The sequence below is a fragment of the Cygnus atratus genome, chromosome 18, assembly GCF_013377495.2.
Source record: "Cygnus atratus isolate AKBS03 ecotype Queensland, Australia chromosome 18, CAtr_DNAZoo_HiC_assembly, whole genome shotgun sequence".
NCBI classification, from domain to species: Eukaryota; Metazoa; Chordata; class Aves; order Anseriformes; family Anatidae; genus Cygnus; species Cygnus atratus.
This window is the reverse complement of record NC_066379.1, coordinates 10,240,245-10,261,547: the sequence shown is the minus strand read 5'-3', so window position 1 is coordinate 10,261,547 and position 21,303 is coordinate 10,240,245. Positions and strand designations below refer to the sequence as shown.

General features: G+C 42.3%; 1 protein-coding gene across 1 annotated transcript in view; it reads right to left on the bottom strand.

Annotated features, from left to right (window-relative positions):
* Nucleotides 1-793: 793 nt before the first annotated feature.
* Nucleotides 794-21,303, bottom strand: part of GNA13 (G protein subunit alpha 13) — a 29,908-nt gene continuing 9,398 nt past the window's right edge. Inside the window, exons 3-4 of the mRNA XM_035558808.2 lie at nucleotides 10,557-10,607; nucleotides 794-5,807 (exon numbers count right to left, since the gene is read on the bottom strand). Of these exons, the coding sequence (XP_035414701.1) occupies nucleotides 5,235-5,807; nucleotides 10,557-10,607 (624 nt within the window). The 3' untranslated portion in view covers nucleotides 794-5,234. The remainder of the gene's footprint in view (nucleotides 5,808-10,556; nucleotides 10,608-21,303) is intronic.

Here is a 21,303-nt window from a genome sequence, read left to right as displayed (position 1 = left end):
GTTCTTCAGAAACAACTGCTCTAGGAACCGGCAAGACCCAGAATCAAAACTGCATTGCAAAGCAGGGTAAAGTTTCCGGTCATATTTCATGGTTTTTTCGCTCACAGTTTCAGAGAGCTGAGGTGTCTCCTTGCCATAAATTAATTCTGCTCTTCACAGTGCAGAGGGTAGGGGAGATAATGCAGGTTCCTATTAATCCACAGAAGATTCACACAGATCCAAGAATTTTTACAGCTTATGTATTACCATTATCGAGACAAATATTCATATGAAGAACTAACCATATAAATCCGCATTACTTGCTCTGAGCATTTTCAGAGATTTCCTGTTCACAGCATGCCGGACAAATCTCAGGCCTATGAAGGCTGACAAGGAGAAATCAACGTTTTGCTGCCGAACAGCCAGTGACCCGTTTCTGGAGGAGGCTGAGGCTGGCTTATTCAGAAAACAGCTAAAAATAATTAAAGAAAAGTCTCACTCTGCAATACTGAGATACATAATTTATACAGAGGCTTGCCACCCACACTGACACACACAAGCGTCATCAATATTTTAAATACTGAGTACCAAACTGGTTGCCAAATGCAACTTCAAGTTCACTGTAGAGAAAGCAACCAGGCCGAACGCAGGAATCTGCATGAGCCCTTTTAGCAAAGAGCTTGCTGGAGACCAGAGACCTCCATCAGTACTTATTTTGTTTGAAACACAAGATGTGGCAGAAACGTAACAGAAGTCAGTTGACTGCCTCCACACATTAAGTACAAATCTGAAAAATGATTCCGTCATACCAGTATGAGGCTGTATATGTTTATTCGTTGTCAGTAATTTTTGTACACAAGGCAAATATTAATAGCTGAAAGGCAACACTTTGGAAGAGTATGTACAGAGCAATGTACAAGCAAATGGAAGAGGTTTTAAACTAATTGATTTAACCGTTTTATAAAAAGGAAGCGATGCTTTTTCTTCTAAGACATCCCTTAGAAATAACTTATTGCCAATCTTAAACTAAAGCAAGGAGAAAAAAAATTTACAATAAAAAGTAGTCCCTGGAAAGTTTATAAAAAGTTAAACATATAAAAGTGTAAGCCACAAACATTTATACAAAGCTAATACAAATCTTGGTTTTGTTAAAGATCTATGAGGTTGTTACAAAATATATTTTTACATAAAGGCTTCACGTAAGGTAAGCTCTCACTGCTACTGAAAGCGCAGGAAAGCGGTTTTAAATAGTCTGCAATTCATTTTCAAGTACAATGCAAAGAAATTGCAAAATGGCACTGTATTGCAATGCTGTGTAATTAAAAAACAACTATGTTAATTAATGGTACCATCAAACAGACAAGACCTGTAAAGTTAACTTGTGGACAATTCGGTATGGCATGAAGCTTCTGATCTGAAACAGGAAACGTTACTGTCGGAAAATGAACAATTTGCAATCAACCTTAAAGAGAAACAGCTAGAGGAGTCTCCTGATGGCAATGGCCACATTAAACATGTATAGTTCTCAGTCTTTAAGCAGGGACTTGCTTCTAAACACGATGAGCAGAAGCGGTTTGATAAGCTGTCCGAAACCGACCATAAATACTATTATTAGCCAAGTGTCACGAAGCTTGAAACACTCACCTCATCTGAACAATTTGCGAGGATAATTCTGACGGGCAAAATTTAAAGCCACTTACTAGACAAACAAGTCCAATATACAGCCACTGAGATCAATGAACCCACCTTTTATTGTCTTTCTTTTTTTATCAGTGGGTATTCCAAAAGAAAGCTTTAAGTTTTACACAAGCTGATGGCTTATGCTCCCACATACAACACATAAAAAAGTAAAAATTTTTAAAGCCCTGATGAACAGCCACAGTTTTAAGGTATCAGACAACGCAGTTGAACGCACCGCAGCCGGGAACAGTCCCTAAAACACCAATTTCACCTTCACGTACAGGAGGACTGTACAAGACAGTGGTATATCTCCATATGGTCACCGATCAGTCATCTCTTTAACAGGGCTTGCTGCACCATAGAGAACTAAAAGTTTTGTGAAACTTGCTTTCCCACCTTCACTGGAACCATCTCCTGCCTTTGTACCACAGGCTGGCTGCCGCTAACACGCGTGACTCTTACTAGCCGCGTGTGACTTGTTCGCTTGCCTCAAGCTTAATAAAAATAAAATCAGTCTGCTCAACAACATCAGCCCTTCAGCTCTTGTACCAAAATTAAATCCTGCTGTAAAGAAGCTATATTCAGAATAAAATCAAAAAGAAAGACAACAGTACATGATGTGCTTCTTTTCAGGTAGCTAATGAATAGCGAGTTTGGAGATGGAAAAGCCCAATGTTGATTCACTTTGTTTACCCAGCATGTTAACATAGGAACCATGTAAACAGTTACATCAAGGTTAGTTGCCTCACTCCCTTGAAAGAAGTGGGAGTGGGAAATGCAAGTGACTTGATTCAGTAATTTCATTAAAATAATTCATTTCTGCCTGAGATTCATATAGTGCTTATCTCCCAGGGCCGACTTTGTCAGAAGTTACCCAACGTTGTGGGATTCACCTCGCTATCTCGTAGGCCCCGGTGTTCACAGGGAAAATGATCTGAAAGGATTAAAAACAGGGTGGGGTTGGGTTTATTTTTTTGGTGTTGGTTCAGGGAGAAGCCTGCTGAGTATTTTTCCTACTTTAGCTAATATCAGAAGTGTCCAGTGCCTTGGTGATACTGACTACATCCTTCGACTGACATCAGTTTTGAGGATCTTTAAGTAAATTAACAGGTCCCTAGACAAAAATTCATCAACACTTCACATAAACAGATTTTAGACAGATTCCTGGTAATATTCATCATCATCCAATATCCAGTCTTCAGTCTTTTCTTTAATCATCTAGTCTGACATCCTGCAAAACACATACTACAGACCCTCTCCAAATTAATTATTTTAATTAGAGCAGACTTAAGTCTCTTTTCAAAAGAAACTTGTTCAAACAACTGCCAACAATGGAAAAAAAAAGTCTCTTACTCCTCCTGTTGATTTGTTCCAATGGTTAATTGCCCTCACTCCAAGGGTGTGGGTTTGTTCAACTTCTGCTTGCAAACAATGGACTTTGTTACATACTTGGAGGCTACTAGACAGAGGTTTGTTGCCTGCTCACACAGCACTTACAGCTCAGCCGGATCAACCTGTAATCCTTCCCCAGGGAGGAGAACGGAGAACTTTTGGACCCTGTGCATGTTGCCCAATCCTTCAAAAGGGCTACTGAGGGTATTTAAAGGTCTTTAGTTCATCCTTCTTGAATTGCTCTCACATGAACTGAAGAAAAAACCAAAAGTAATCATAGCCATGCCTACTAAGGAGGCAAAATCTCCATTAAATATCCCCATCTAAAGACTGTATTAATCCTCTTGACATCAGTGCTACACTGACTTCCTCGAGAGGATTATGCACTGACTTCTCCAAAGCTCCTTTCAGAACTCTTTCCTCCCAAAATAGTGCCTCATCGCAGACACTGCAGACTAATCTATGACTACTCCTTGGATGATATAAAAAAATAGAGGTCTTTCAAAGCACTTAACTAAATAAAAACACACGATTCCCCTTCTACGGGCAGGAGAACGAGGTCCAGAGGTGTTAACACAACTTACAGTCACAGTAAGTAAAGGCTAAGTTCAGAAGACGGGCAGTTTTCCTATGTCCTAACACGATCACACCTGCAGGGACACGGCTCCGAGCAGTGAGAATATCATGTCACTCCTCTCGCCACCCACGTGGTGTGTTAATAAAAACTCCTTGAAGGAGACATCGGCCAGCATCACGATCCACAGGAATTTGCCAGTTCCACGGGGCAAAGTGGCAAGCTGAACAGACTAAAACTACAGCCTGGGGGAGACTTGGTAGCGGCACTACTTTTTGAAAACACACGTTGGCACCTTGGCAAGCTCACTCAGTTGCATGCTGCATGGTATATGAGGATTTCTGGGCAAGAAGCATTTTCTTATTATTTTGTAATCACATGGCAACAGTATCCCCCCCCCCCAAAAAAAAAAAGCAATGGAACTTTTGGTAAAGTATTATTAGTCACAGCCAGCACTCGGGAGTATGCTGTGCAACGTATTTGGCTCAAGTACACTTAGGACTGGTAGACCCAATTGGGAAGTCTCCGAAAGAACCTCATCAGCTGAAGCACATTCTGCTGTGATATGTTGTTTTTTCCCTTTAAAAAAACATTCATCTTCACGGTGTCAGCTACACAAGGCCTCTGCTGGGAACACACATGCTCATAAGGCCACTGAAACTGCTGTAGGAGGACAGAACACAAGGAGGCACTTAGGTCTGCAAGTACTTCTATCCATCACCAAATGCTTACCGACTCAGAGGAGGCACACTAAGATAAACCAGTGATATATTAAAGCGCTTCAAGAAAGGTAAGGTACCTACATGTAACATCTGGTTCGTGAAGATAAGAAATCCGAGTTTAGCTTGCTCCCCCTTCCCACATCCAAATTTCAAGAGGACCATCTCATAGTGCTCTGTGCTTCGCCATGGCTCTAAGACGTCGAGTACTTACGATGCAAAGGAGTGAAGCAGTGTGCTGTGCCATTCGCTGATCCCTTGTCTCTGGACTGCTGCCTGCACTGGTACTTCCTGCCACATGTCTTTAGTTCCCAACCTAGGTATTTTTAAAGCGTATCCTAGTCAAACCCCATGCAAAGATTTATACTCAAATAGGAAGTACGTTACACCCAGGAATTCTAGCTTCAAATACACGATTCCAGCAAGGGATTTATGGGTTTTCTAGCCAACAACAGACCTGAGAAATCCTAAGTCAGCTACGGTATCACAGTCTTCGTTATGAAGTTAGATGTGAGAAGTTCTCCCCCCCAAAAATTACTGCCAAAGCTTAACAATTGCAACGATTTCACTCAAGTTTGGGCTTGGAATTCTGAAGGTGGAATGAATTTTCTAGGATAATATACATGTTCTTCTCAAAAGGTCAAATTTAATCACTTTACAGGTAACTTAGACATAGGTCTGCTATAAAATTACAACTTGAGTCAACTTGAAGCTACACTGGTAGAGATTAAGCCTGAATTACTGCAGAAATTGGCAATAATGTGTTCAGCAGCAGCTTTTAGCCACATATCAAGAAGTCTGACAGGATCTGAATTTCTCTATTCCTGCTGTAAACTCCTAGTTAAAAAAAACACACAATAGTTACTCAAATAAAAATGTCTTTTTGCACATCACTGTAGCATAAGCTGCTTGAGGTTGTCATGAAGGATGGTATCCTTGACATCGCGGAAAACTAGCCGGATGTTTTCTGTGTTAATAGCAGTGGTGAAGTGGTGGTAGAGGGGCTTCTGCTGCTGGTCCCGGCGTTTGGTACGAAAACAATCCACCAGGAATTTTTGGACATCTGTTAAGCAGTGGGGATCCCCTTCAAATTCTGGAAAATAGTCTTTGATGCTCACTTTTTGTACTTTTTCCTCAAGCAAGTCCGTTTTATTTAAGAAGAGAATGATGGAGACGTTGCTGAAAACCCGGTTATTGACTATTGTTTCAAAAATGTTCAGGGACTCCGTAAGGCGATTCGTTTGCCGATCCTCCATAAGCACTTGGTCAAACTCACTTGAGGAGACGAGGAAGAGTATCGATGTGACGCTGTCGAAGCATTCAAACCACCGTTTCCGTTCTGACCTTTGGCCACCTACATCAACCATTTTGAAAGGAACATTTTTTATTTCAAAGTCGTACTCATGAATCCCTTTTGTGGGTCTTCGTGCCAGCAGTATGTCTTGCTGTGAGGGAAGATAGTCCTAAAAAATAAAGGAGTTTGATGATTAGGACACAAGTCACAGGCATGATGATCGCAGCTGACCTGCAATCAAGAGAAAGCTTGCAGGGGAACAGCACGAGCTTTTGAACAAACATACACACGTATGTATATTTATATTCCAACACTGAAGCATTTTGTAAAGATCTGGAGTCAAAAGCAGGAAACACACCCAATGTTAAATCCAAACATTTACTACCCGCGCAGAACTGAAGCTTTCCATTCGCCACATGACAAGCATCCATAAACAGCCCTGAAAGGTGTACCGGCAGCTCCTCGTGCCAGTTTCCCTCATTCTGGATTCTTTCTGCTTCATTCATCTTCTTCCCACAAAGCAGGGGCACAAGCTTGGCACCAACACCAGAATGCAGCAAACAGGGTCTCAAACAGGTTTCTCAAACCAATACCCGTGGTGGTATCCTATTCTAACTGCGGGCACTCGATTCGCCCCATGTTCTCCTGCATACTGCACAGCTGCCTCTAGAAAAAAAAAAAGCTGTTCCAGTAAGTAATCGTTAAGGCAATCAATTAACTACGCCAGAAAAGCCAAACCTAAGCAACTTGCTATGTTTGTACCATGGATTTTTTGGATTCAGCTGTCCAAAAAAAGTGCTTCTATTAATTAGCTGTATCCTACCTGAGCTCCCACAGCCTGATTTTGTCTAAAACATCCTGTGCAATTAGTAGAACAGGGAGCAACAGGCAGAGGAGGGTGGCAGGCTTTTTGCAGTAGTACAGTCTAGGAGGCACCAGACACTGCTCTCCCTCCAGCCTGCCTTTTCCCCCAGAATTAAGCAGGGGCCATACGAGTTCCTGCAGTTTTTACACGATCATTGTCAGCAGATGCTTACAAAAAGAGGAATTCTTATTAGTCAGCTTTTGATGGCATGAAAAATCAAGACTCATAGTGGGGATTTCTTCTTTCTGAGAATTACATTTTTCCATATGGCCCAAGTCTTGTGCTATTTAAAAAGTGCACCTATAACAGACAGCCAGTTGACACCGAAGCCTACAGCTTTCTTGTTCCCTTCTTACTGAAGCTCTTCCTTACATTTTTCCAGCATTTCTCAACTTCCGATAGAGTGGTTTGGGTTTCAGAGCCGGAACTTTAGTCTCTTCTTAGTGAATGATCTATGGTAACTGGCAGTGTCGAAGGAAGGCCAAGCATGAAGCTTTTATAAAGATGTGTAAGACAATAGCCCACAAAGTCTGAATCAACTACTAACCTGGGAGCTGGGGGTAGGAGGCAAACTACACAGGAATTCAAATGCTGGTATTCCAAATTTAAGGGAGCTGGAAAAATTTGGTCCACGGCCTTAAAAAAGCAACTTAAAAATCATAAGGGAAGAAGATAAAAATCATAAAGGAAGCTCCAGAAATTCAAGGATCAAGTTCCTTTACTATGTAAGCTCAAAAGTGAAACTAGCTAGACTGTTTTGTTTGAACTCCTGAGCCTCTTTATTTGGAGCTGCCCAGGCCTAAGGCCTGTATTTTTATCACGGCTTGCGATCACAAAGCAGTTCTCCGAAGCACAGGCTCCCCACCCTGCACTTTTTACTGTACTACTACACATCTCAAGCCTGCACCACCTGAATCCATAGGGCAGTTCAACTGTAAAGCAGCACCAACTTCTCCTCAAACTGAGCACCAGACATGCTTCCATCCCCTTCTGACGAAAAAGAAGCAAATGTAAAGGGTAATGAGATTTTTGATATTTATTTGTTAGGTTTATTTTGGGCCTTTTCAACCAAAAACTGTTAGGGAGGGAGGACAAGAAGAAGAATCCTGTGGGTTACCAGAGGAATATCCTCTGCAACATGCTCTAAGTGACCCTGCTTGGCAGGGGGCTGGACTAGATGACCTCCAGAGGTCCCTTCCATCCTCAACCCCTGTGCAACTCTGAAGAGAGCAATGGCACTGAGTGCTTGTAAAGACATTTTGAGTAAAGTTGACTGTAAACACTTTGGGAAGAGAATGTCGCAGGTTCAACACTTATTTCCATCTTTCCAACATGTGTATTTTTTATTCAGGAAGTCAGTCACAAGTTCTCAGAATAAAACCGGAAAGCCTTAGGAAAGTCCAGGAGTGACTGCTATCCTTAAAGTAAAGGAACGAATAAAATCAATGAATAGGAAGAGCCATATACATAGTCTTCAATATTGGAACGAGGACAAAGCAGACTCCTCTGGGAGCTAGCCCTGACCATTTATTCAGTAAAGCTTTCAAGAAAAGAAGCTCATCCCAGAATTCCTGACAAATTCCCTCTTGAGTATCATTATTCATTTAAAATTCCTTCTACACTTGCAACCACAACTAAAACATTTTCAAGTGCTTTCAACTTCTACACGCACAGAAGAAAACCTACCATGGTTTATCCTTGATAATTGGCTACTCTGATGTAACAGCCTGCAAATGAGTGCACTGGAAGTCAAGTGCTTGGTATAGAGACATCATTTGGCTACCGGAGGCTAAAAACAACAGCTCCAATAGAGATCTCCAAGGATTTTAATGCTCTTTTTGAATGATGATCCTGTTCTTTTCTCCCTGGTGCAGAGATCCTTTGGATAGTAGCAGCTTGCTCCTATAGCAGTTCTGATACAGCCCTTTGCTCACTGTTGATCCCATGCTCTGTGTCCAAAGCCTGCAGCACTAGGTAAGTCCTGGGCCAGCACCTAGTATTGTTTCCCATGTCCTTTCAGTGTCTCTCCAATGTCAATTTGTACTTGTCCTGCAAGCATCTCAATCCACTAATTTTCCTATACTTTCCCCACTCTTCTATGCTGACTGTTTTGTCACCTTTTTTCCTCCTTTCTGTGCAGCTCAATTTGTCCGCAAGCATCAGCTCTTCCCAAGGATTCAGACTGACACTGACTCCTAAAAGTGACTTCAGCTTCTTTTCTACCTTTTTGCTTTCTTCCTGAATTGTTGTCCTCCTCAAATTCACTACGGTTCGCCGTCTTCAAAAGGAAAACTTTTGGTTATCGGGTAGCTATTTCAGCTATCACATCACTGTTTGCCTAGTTAAAATTGGCATTTAAGGTATGAATAAGATCCAGCCACACCATGGAAACTGATGTCTTGTTACGAGGTACTCTGAATACATACAGTCTGCCCTGGCAGCGGAAGTAACAAGGAGTTGCAAGGAATCCAGCCGATCCTAGGCACTCTTACTTTGCTGAGCTGATTAAATCTGAACAGTAAGTTCTTTTCCCTATGTGCTCTTATCAGCAGCTCCCTTTCTTGCATGAGGCACAGGAGCTCCTTTTTGGCAAGAGGCACACGAATCGGAGGTCTATCTGTTTATAAGCAATTTAGTTGCAGGCCAGCCTAGTTGTATCAGATTATCAGATAAGAACAGTAAAATACTTGCATTAATACAGTTTGAAGAAACAATCATTAGACAAATCTTGCATATAGATAAGAACAAACCAGAAGAACCTATCAAATCTTTCACTCTCAGTAACAAAACTTAGCTAGCGCTTTTTCCACAAAGACCTAACATTTTCTGAATCAGATCTTGAAGAATCCTTTGTGTCTCAGTAGCATTTGGTCTAACTTTAAATTGGAAATGCTGTAATTCTGAGCTCAGCGCTCCCACAACAGTATCAGAGCTACAGTTTGTGTGTGCACATACCTACATAGATTTTTTTTTGCCTTTGAACTACTGACTTTTAGTTTTATGCTTTAATCAAAGATTAGATCGAGGTTTCTAATACAGGTTTCTTCTCTGAATGAGAAGCTGCAAAAATCCACACCCAAGTGTGCACAAATATGTGGGGGGGATTTTTTTTTTTTTTTTTTGAAATTAGAGTGGCACTGGATTCAGAGATTATGAGAAACCCCCCATTAACAGTAAGTTTAGTAGTTTCGTAAAGTAAATGCAGTTTTTGTATTCTCTCGTAACTCAAGACCAATAAAAATTCAAAGAGTGAGCGCTGGAGTTCAAGCAAGATACCTGGGAAGAGCAAGCATTCAACAAGATGATCAACAGTGCTCTATTTAGAAAAAATACTGGTTTTCTGCTTTGAACTGTCTGGCTCAAAATTTATCTATCTGCTAAAGAGAAAAAGAAGAATCCTGTTACATCATGCTTAATTTTATTTATTTGAAGTGGTTTGGATTCCTTCATCATTTGTTACCCACCAGCTGGAAATGGCCATGGAGAAACTACCTCCCCATGGCGTTCAAGCTGGCATCCCCTTTTAAAGGCAACTTTGCACATGCTGTTTCCGCAATACAAGACTAATGACTATTGGCATACAGCTTCATCATTGAAGCAGTACCCAGCATTTCATCTAAAAGTATTCTATAGAAGTTTCAGCTTTTTCCTTAGAGGAAACACATTATATTCCGTACTAAATTTGTTCACTAACTACAGAAAGGTACCCCTGATTTGTACGCTGATTTAGCTTCGTGTTTCTAAGTGGGTATTCAAAAATGAACATTTTTGGATATCAATTAATGCTGAAATGCCACTTTAACAATCCTCTGACTAGACAAACATTTGTAACTTGCTTTTTGTTCAATTTCCACAGAAGTTCTATTGCCAAAGACACTTGGCCCTCACAACGCCCTGTGTTTTTGACACATCAGTGATGATCTGCTGAGATAATGGGACAGGCAAAGTTAACTAAAGTTATTGGAGCAGACACAAAATTACATTTCATCTACTTAAAATCCAGAGATTAAGGGCCACTTAAAACTCACAAATGGAAAAAAAACACAAACTTACTTGTTCTCCAAGTTTATCCAAGTTGTCCAAAAAGTATTTTACAGATTCCCCCTAGAAAACAAAGCAAAAAGTTAGTTAGTAAGCAGCACACTTGATTCCAATGGTTTATATTCTGAAGTCCAGTTAATTCACCTGAATCTAAACTGTTGGAAGCTTTAAATGCTTTTTTTTTTTTTTAAGCAGCAATCCTAAGTGCACAATGGAAGTTATTTTAGGCCAGTTAATATTTAAGCTTTAAAAGCATAGGCAGCCACATTTATGGTAGTTAAATTCTTTCCAAGTTTAGAATTGCTAGGTAAATCCTACTGTGTTCTTCATAGGGACTACCAAAGATGCAACCACACCTTCATTATGAAAAGACGCATTCAACTCCTCTAGCCCTTTGAAGAGTCTGCACACACAGGCATTCAGAGGCGAGGATTAATCCTGGGAGATAAGTTAATTTATAACTGCATTGCCTTCAGGTCCCATTCGTACAGGTACTCCCCCTGCGCACAACAACCGACGGGCAGAAGAGAAACCACAACAGTTGAAGCATTTTACTGAACTTTCATGTCAAAGATCAAGTTGGACAAGAACCCCTTACTCGGGATTAGCAAACAGAGCTCCCTCCATGCTGCAATACCACTTGTTAACAAACCTACTATACAGCCTACCTTCCAAATCAAGCCATCATTGACCTCGCAAGTAGTAAGGTCAGTTCTGCGTTACTGGAGGCATTAAGAACTAACGCTTGTTTTTGTAACCCTAACTGCAGTCAGCTCTCCAGGCCTCTGTTAGGGTGCTGACGTTAAGGAAGAACCCTTATAGGGATGCTGCTGGACCTGAGTTCAATTGCGACAGGCAAGATATACTGATTAAGTTTATCGCAAAGAAAAGTACCACCTTCTTAGGATTCTCAGCTTCATGACAGAAGCAGAAACACGCTTCCTTTTGAAAGCCCTTGATAACCAAGCTGTAACGTCACTTACTTGTTATTAATACTCAAAGGAAACCATCTGTACTTGCACTCTGTGGATTGAGAGCAGGAATTCTGACTGTATTCCATTGATGACAAACCCATCAAGTATCCAACACCGGGGCAGCTACACCCAAGCCAGACAAGTGAACTAGGACAGCAGTTACACCTCAGTAATGATTTCCCCCTCACTTCAAACTCTACAGATTTATCTAGGAAGACTATCAAATCTCAGTATAAGCCTGTCATCTAAGCAGCAGTGCCAGGTAAAGCAGTGCCAGTAAAGTAACAGTACAAAAAGGGTTCTGGCACACACCCGAGCCAGGCACCTTTGCGAGGTTTGCAGATGCTTAAAAAGTCACTTCGTGCAGGTAGATACTGCACCTTTACCGTGCACTCTGAACATCAACTCTTATCTAGGCAAGACTGAAACTCTGGCTGAAACGTGCCTTGTGCTCGACACACCTGCAGGAACAGAGTCCAACAGCGATCTATTACTTTATTCTGCTTTCCATTTTGACTTACATTACCGATTCTCTCTACGGTGAGAAACTGCAGTGGTAACACAGACCAGACTGCTGGGGCACCGCAGCAACCGCTTGCCATGACTGCACTGAGTATTTTATACCTACAGCTTTTCCAGCACTTCAGAAATCTGTTCTGGTCTCCGTCCTGTAAGGAAGTGTATGTGGAAGCGCTTTCCTATTTCACAGACAACAAAAACACACAATCTTGATGCACAAATCTATCAGGAGTACTTTTGCTTCAAGCTTCCTTAGCAGGAGTAACAGGATCAGAATTCAGGCCTTCCAAGTACTAAAACGACCGTCTTCAGCTGAATGTTAAGGCAAAATAAAAGTTAAGGACAGATTTAATTTCTTGTTTAGGTTCTAGTCGGAGCTGAGAACCCTCTGCCCCCACACGATTATGTACAAATTGGCCAGATTTCAGACTCATTAAGTGGAGGCATTCATTCTAGAATACCTGGGCCTCAGAGGCTGTAGGGCCGCGTGTGTGTGCATACATGTATTTTAATCTTAGCTCTTTTTGCATACTACTTATGGCAATGCTTACTCCCTGAAGAAGCATTAACTCCGCAGTGCTGGAATGCACAACTTGCTACCTCTCCTTTGAATCCTGGGGCTTACTGCTACTGCTATGGAGCGAGCATGCAAGCAAGCCACTGCCTGGAAAGGTCACAAAGCAACAGCAGAAGCAGCTTCCCAAAAGAAGGGATTTCCGGAAAACACAAACACAAAATACACTGTCCTGTAGCAATGGTAATGCTCTAGAGCCACACATCCAACATCAGTAAAGTAACTGGGGAGAAAGCACACTGAGAAGACTGCTCCAGTTCTTAGGCTGTCATGGGTCAAAGTCAACAGCAGATAACTATCAAGGTGACCAGTGTGAAACTCAGGAGACTGAGCTATAAAAGCCATCACCTGCAGCACAGTGAAGTTAAAGAAGCAGCAACAGACCTGCTTCCCTCCTCCACATCAGCAGCTCACTCGAACTGTATTATCCTTAAGGATAAAAGTCGTTCAGTCGTTGGCTTTTATCAATTTGTATGTGATCAGGAACTCAGAACAGCTTCAAATTTATCCTCTGTTCTACCCTCGTACTCCAGACACCCCCCATGTCCTACAGCTGCAAGCCAGGGTCTTGGCTTGAGGTAATCTTCTCTCTGACCTGGACATTTTCACATCGCAGGCCAAGCACTGCTAACTACTGACACTCCTGAACAGCAAATTGCCACGATTAACAGATTGTTATCAGAGAGCGCTACTGCAGAACTGAAGGGTTTTGACACATCTTAAATAAGCTTTAAAAAGGCAGCACTACAAAGCAACCAAGCAAGGCTTTAGATAGTTTTGCAAGGGTTGTAGAGCTGTATGTTTTATGTAATGATTAAGAGAAACCCACAGAAAGAAAAAAAAAAAAAGACAAAACCAAGCAAAGATTTACTACCAGCAATTAAAGCTGAGTAAGATGATGATCCGTTTGCAGTCTCGTATGACAGCAGGTCCAAAGACAGTTTCGGTGTTAGACTGTCCTGATACTAGATAGAGAACGAGATCTCACACGGTGAATTGATGACACCGGCTATATTTAGACAGTTGGCTTCAACGTCCACCTGTCACATTCTAGAATTTCCCTTCAGACAAACTGTAAACTATCTGCTTTACCTGAGAGGACTCAAAAAAAAGCAACTGGGTTTCCCCGCCCTGCCCCAGTAGCTCCCATGCGGCTGACCACGTCCTACCCCTGCCACGTGGCTGCCGCAGCAGCAGCTCGGTGCTCCAGCGTTCCCAGCTGAGAGACAGAGGAGCCACCCAAGGACAAAACCAACAGGAGCTTGAGAACCGCAGGGTCTCTCTCCATAGAATAAGCCAGGTTTTCCAGTATATTCCTGTTGTCTTTACACCCACGTTCTGCGAGCACAAAGCACCGAACTCCAATTTAAAAACAAGTCACAAGCCAGAAATAATGCATCTTCAATTTTATTTTAGTGGTCAAAAAAAGATACCAGAAAGTTCCCGTGAGAGTCAGGAGTGGAGGAAAAAAAAAACCACCAATGCATGCTGATTTGATACCTGATATAAACATGAGGTAGGGACCAACTGTTCTCCGGTACCCAGCTTCTTACCCAAGCTAAATACAGGACGACATAAGGCAACTGTTTGAGCACAGCCCCTTAAATTTAGGGCCATTAACACGTTCACAGAAGAACACATTACATCATATAGATGGTGCTACTCACATTATGGGAAGGTCTTAAATTAGCCACAGGTGAATTTATTTTTTTAAAATGCAGGTGAGCCCTTTAAAGTCATTTTTATAGTCAAGCAGCTCTCAACTGCAAACTCCTGAGGTGTGGCTGAAGGTTACCAGCAACCCGTTCCACTACACGGACCATGGCACCGAGCCTCTCTTACTTGTCCACTGCTCGTTTCCTTCCCCTGAGCTCCGAGCACAGGCCCAAAGACGCCAACACAAGCAGCAGAGTCACACGTGGGCTCGAGCACATTTCTTGTGCACATGTCGACGCACAGCAACTTGAAACGACAAGCGCTGCGACAAAGCAATCTTCCTGACCGTGCACCAGCGCAGCAAAAACAACTGGCCTCTGCTAGCTTCCAGCATCTTCCAGTGTCATGTAACTGCGCTCTCCTACCTTCAATGCAGGATCGAAGTAAGCCATATGAGAATCTCAGATTTTAAGTGATCACTTTGCTTGTAAAAGATGACCTTTTTTGTTCAAGCGAGGCATATACATTTCAGCTGCAGCCCTTCAGCCTCCTCCTGATTCAGAAATGCATGTAAACCACAGGAAGTTGACTGTTAAATAACTTTATTCATAACTGTCAAGTATTCCATTTTCAGAAAGGTTTGAATCAAAACAGCTTGTGTGCCTCCTGGAGTCTTATGATCCTTTCTGAAGGAAGTCAAGCCAAGTCGTTTTATCATGAACACGCAAGTAATTGATAAGAAAGCACGACTACATCATGTTCCTATCGAGGTATTTGACATTAGAACTACAGCTTCCCTTACACCCCTGCGTTCGTTTCCGCTAGCCTTGCTCATGCCTGTCCAAGGATCCCAAGTTTTGGGTAACACACTCTTTCTGCAGAGACAGGACTACAGCACAGTGGGTATTTACCAACAGGACAACTGCTCATGTGGTCTCCTGAAGTAAAGCAGATTAATAATCTTGTATAAATGAAACATGGCACAGAGAGAGATTACCTTGCTTTAGACACTAACTGGTGGCATTTTGGACAGTAACCACAAAATATTTTGGGGAGGGGAGGAAAACGAGGTGAAGTATACAGCAGATGAACACTGCTTTTAAACCCAGGAAGTGGCACCAATTTATTTGGTTTCCATGAAAACAATGTCAGCAACCAAAACATGATTTGATGAAACCTTAAGATAGCTAAATGAATTCTAGTTGCTTTGGGGGAACACAGACACTACGTTTTTTCCAAAAGCTATCAATTAAAGAAGGGAGAGGAGAAGCATCAAATAAAGATTTAGTCATCACACGCTTTAAATAAACACACGATTTATCAAACTGCAATTTGGCTGCAAGTTCAATGAAGCATACTAAGTTGACAAGACTTAAGTATTTGGAAGAGTAAATCAGATATTTAATGCTAACAGGAGATAGAGCTTGGTTACTAGAACAGAATTATAGAAACCAATTATTTTCTCTTCTTGACCTTACTTGAATTTCTGGGAAAAGAGAAACCAACATTTCCTCTCCTATTACAGACAAAATAACAACAACAAAAAGCACTTTAAAAAAAAAAAAGCCTAGTTTAGAGGAAGACCAGGTAACTACACTGTTTTTAGGTTGCCATGGATATGCCTAACTTGGCATACAAAGCGAACCACCTGTAACTGTGGAAAAGCAGCCTGAAGGAGGAGAGGATGTAGGAAGAACCAGAGCACTAAAATTCTGCACTTCACCCTAATAATCCTTATAACCTGCACCCCATTACGTACAGTTTTTGCTATTAAAGACTTAAAGACTTGGGACTTTCACAACGAATCCAACAAAAGAGATCTCTAACCTTTATTTTCTCGAGCCCCACCCCAACCCCAGCTGACTCAAAAGCAGTCTGACTGCAGATCAATAGTGCTGCATTTGAGGTTTCAGCAGTTTTCAGAAATTCCTGTAATAAGCACAGAAGCAATTCACGGAGATGGTTTAGTCAAAGAGGCATCTCTCACCAGGAAATCTGCACTGAAGAGCACCACAGCCCTCTCCCCCCAAAATGGCGATACTCAGAACTCTGCATGAAAGCAGCAGATGATGCAGACGGTACACTCATGCCATGAATGCATCCAGCCCTACTTAACATGTTCAGCTCATCCAAAATTATATCGATTGTTAGAGCAGTAAAAGCTGAGCCAAGCCTCGTGTCCAGACATTAAATTTGTTCAGTTTCTTTCACTAGCCTCAGAGGTGAAAATAATCCCGGTTCCTTCTCAACTTCCATGTTTCTACAAATTAATTTCTCTCATTGTTCACTGCTCCCCGTGCTTCCTAACAGGGGCTCCTCTTTCAGGCATGCCTCAGTTAACAGAAAAGGATGAAACTTCTACGCATTCATAGCAGTAACTTGTTTATTCAAGGAACCGAATTTTAAAAAAAACCACAGATTTTCCCTATTTTACATTAACATTTCAGTAACTCCCCTGGTATCTCCTATGTCTGGGGGGAAAATTTGTTTCCCAGTTGCCATTCCTCTGCTCTAACACTTGATATACCGCTCTTTGTTTAGGGAGCAATTTTATTAGCAGTGTTTCAGGAATTTACAAGAAGCATATACAGTAATACACCGTTTTATAAAGGTGCTAAGGTACTTAGAGAAATGCATCAGTATAAGCAGCAGTACTTTTACTTACCAAACTGCAAGCCTCGATCAAAATATTTGAAAATGTGCTAACAGAAAACATTTCCTGAAGAGAAATGTTTCCTTTTTCTAAGTGTTAATTATGGACAAAGTTATGTTAAAACCAGCACAAACTGGCACTCCTTCCCAAACAAAGCAGCCCCCATTTATGCCCACAAAAGCATTATTGCTGCCTTGTGGTACAACCAGATCCAATAACTGATCCATGTTAAACTCATCCCCCCACGAAGGGAGGGCAAACTGCTTTAAAATTGCACTGCTGCCAGTGGAAGCATTAACGAAACGGCAGCCTTATAAGGGGCTAATGCAGATACCTTATGTCAAGATCAGACATTTTAGGGTCTCCTAGCTTCTTTCTCTCCAGTTCAACCCTTGGAATAGTCAGCTCAGCTCTGATCTGTCCATTTTCAAGATAAAACTTAAGCGTATTAGGATCAGTCTCAGCATTTTTTTTCTACTGACCTGGAGAGTTTCAGATAGAGACTACACTTGCTTTTATAGGGGTAACAAAACAATTCTTTTCTCCACCAATGCACGTCACAAATGCGTCACTGCTCATCCTACCTCTGCTGAGAGCACTATCCTATTTCCTCTTTTCAGCACTTCCTATGCGCAGCTCAAGTTGTGTTTGCCTTTTTTCAGAGCAATCAGAAATGCACCACGCAGTGTAGAAGTGAAACCTCTCTTGCATTCGGTCACATGGCCGAGTGTCTGTCCTCAAAAAAGAAGGGTTTAAGTCGTGACTCAAAAAGCAATGTTTTGTAAAACCTTCTGGTAGAAGAGCTGAGTTTGGATTCAGAACAGCTGGATGCAATTTGGTGGAGGGGGCTCTGCGTGAAGCTCCAGGAGAACCAAGCAAGGGAGGAGTCACACACAGTTATTTCACGAGGGGCATTTTTATCTTGTGTAACGGCACTAACAGCGAAAGGTGAAAAAGTTTAAGAAGGGTTTTTAACCCAACAATATCCCTTTAATCTGTTATCCCCTATTTCCCGAGTAATCCAATTAAAGCACAGTTCTCCAAACCCGGTTAACAAATGGAGGTAGACGGAGCACGTCCACCTGGGCGCCTGCACCACAGCCACCCCGCAGCATCTGCGGGCTGCCGGACACCCAGGCACGCGGGAACTTCGGCTGCCAAACCCCAACAGCTGCGCGTGGAACGGGGGAGGTAAGCCGAGCCACGTGCGCCTGAGTCAACAGCCAACTTCTCGAAGGCGGCCCTGGCATAATTGTTTTTCTTGCACCAAATCTGGTGTTGCACTGCCCTGCAAAGCGCTTCACTGACTTACAAAACGCGAAGCTTGGCGCTGCTCCGATCAGTCGAGTATTTCTGCGATCTCAGATGTAACGTGCTATCCCAAACAACCCGGCGAAGCCACGACCGAGCACTATGCAGAACTCAACCCACACGCTGTATGCCACAAACTGTTCCAGTTTTGAATCGTCTTCCTATGAAGCAGAAAATCCAATTTCGTTTTTCTTAGCTAGGTATCCCTTCCCACTCCTGAAGGGATCTAATTGCCAGCTTCCTAATAACGTTCCCTTACACGTATGAACATTCACTACAGCTTCTAGGCGAGAGCAGAGACAACTTTCCATTAAAACCTACCCAACTGCAGTCGCTTCCACGTACCGCACTCGGCTGTGACATTTCCAGCTAATTCTGAAAGACTGCTCAAAAAGCAGATCGGGCCGTATTCCGTTATCAGCTGAAAATACCAAAAAAACTGGGTAGCTTTAGGTTGTACCGAGTGATATTCTGTTTGTGCAACCCAGCAGCAAAACCCAGGGGTCTGTTGAGATGCTCTCCCACGATTAAAAACCCCAGCCACACACAGCATTTATACTGCGTATGCCACAGAGCCTCAGGACCAGCTCAGGACCATTCTGAATGTGAAGCAAACAGAAGCCTGCTGCAGCCTCCTCCTGAGATCAGAGCCAGGTGAACAAATGCAATAAACGGCATATGGGACACAGCATCTGCAAACCCGGAACATCCGATAAAGACGCTTATGTTTGCCAGAACCTGAACGGAAACCAATGCACGAACACAAATTAGGATACACTATCCACGAGATCAGGTGCGCTTTCTTTCTTCAAAGACCTTTTTACTCCCTCCCTCGGTATTTACAAATCCAAACTCCTCTTCTAGAAAATTTACTTCAGGAAAGACACCGATACTTTGTGACAGATTTTCAAAATGTCATTGATGAAACAACTCTCCCAGGTCACAACACACCCCCACAGGCCTAGCAGAAGTCATCTGAAAAGAGGCACTGACCGAGACGAAACAGCCACCTCCCAATTACTATTTACACTCCGGGAAGCATCTATATAAACTCTCGATGTTTTGCACACAACACAGACTGGAACCAGACTGTAAACATTTGCTCCTCTCTCAGTGCACTGACCCACTGGCTCCATGACTTCATGCGTTTGCAACTCCAAGTGCATTTCATCTAACGCTGAAGCAGGAGCGAGTCTGCAAGTCTGCCATCCATCATGTAGAGAGAGCTCTGCTCGCTTCCAAGTTGAACGGGACTGGTGAAGGCTCCAAAAAACACGAGGAATATTTGGCATGTGGAAACACATCAGCACTAAAACTGCTCACGTTGAACTTTAAGATGCTTGAAAAGCATCTGATTGCATACTCTGTAAACTAAATCATAACATTTTAAAAGCAGGACCCTAAACTAGACACTGATGCATGCACTGAAGTATCCCTAGGATTCAGTTTTACAGCACACATTTGGTTTCTATTTCAGCCTCATGAGAAATCCAGGCGACCAAATGCTTTCTATTTCCTCCCTCTGCCCCAATTAGCAGAATCCATTTCAATTAAGTTCTGGTACTTCTGTTTGCAAACAGCGCTAAAGCAGGAGAATTAAGCACTTATAACATACAAATATATCAGCTCTTGTTACAAGCTATCTGATAAGATTCAGCGATAAATTTACTATGTCTTGTGAAAGATCTACAAGTACCATTACATGAATGTTAATTTCTTTAAGAAATAGCAAAGTTGTGTCCAAAGCACTCAAAATAGCAAAGTCAAGTCCTGAAGACTGCCAAAACAGGAGCAGCATCCAAGAGGCTGCAAACGTTTTGCAGGATTTAGGGTATCATACTAGCAATTAACCTACTAAAGCCACTGTGCAACTGTTCCACGCCGTTTTGTAGCAGGCCTCTGGATCACAGAAGGCAGCAGCGCACTGCTCCTTCCTTCCCTGCAGTTTCTGCATCCTCTCTGTTCGGTCACCAGTGGGTGATCAAACACCACCACGCGTCCAGTGAGCAGTGCTCTAGGCAGCCTGCTGAGACTGCAGTCGGTTTTCAAAAATCATTTCTCCGGCATCATTAAACGTGGGATAAAGACACAAACTCACACGATTATGCTTTCCCGTACCTCTCACCAGAAAGAGAATTTGTGGCCTTTCCAGCTCCTTGGTTAAGTCAAGGAGGAGGTGCACGACACTAGCTACTGGAGAGACTCTCAAGTACTGGGCAGAAATTTAAGGCACGAATGCCTGACGGAGAAGCGTGCAGCGCGGTACAGTGAATTAAGGGCTGTAGAAGGCAGCTCACTGCCTATTGCGGTCCACATTTTTTCTTCTCTGAAATCGTTAAAGTTGTCAGGCTAAAATCATCGGGACGACAATAAATTCAGGTTGTTTCCTGTATTTAAAATTCCATAACCTTTCAGTCATATTACCTGATGCTTATTGTTGATGTAGACACGCATGTGGAGAAGATACTAGAAATTACTTAGGACCCTCTTTAGCTGCTGACAGTCTCCAGCTTCTTTATTCACCATTCAAATTTGTCCCATGGAGCAACTTTGGTTGTAGCGAACAAGGACAAGCTCTCGGTCACCAGGATTATTCAATTTAGACTAAACACTTTTAATGTTTGAGGTTGCCAGGTTAACTAAGGTTGTGTTTTACAACCAATCTCTTCATCCTTCACATATTATAAACAAAAGCTTCATATTCCAGAGCAGAACAAGATACCCCTCGGTACTTGGTCACGATTACAGCTCAGCGTTCCGACAGGAGGGCAGGCTCTGCACCATCTGAACTTCTCAGTTGATTTGTGGTAAATTCAGGTACTTCAAAACCAAAGTGTCAGTAGACACAAGGCTGGTATGGAGAATTAGGGTGACACGGAACGTATTTTACTTCTCACACTAGTATAGTTATTCTATTGCTTTTCTTACGTAGTCAGGTCAGCTGTACTTAACGTTTTCTCACATTTTCTTAAGCAACTTCCTCAGCTACCACCAGCTGAAGTTTCCTACCATTTTGCTGCTTCTGCATAAGAGCTACGGCATCAACAGCAAACATTTCAATAGCACTCATCA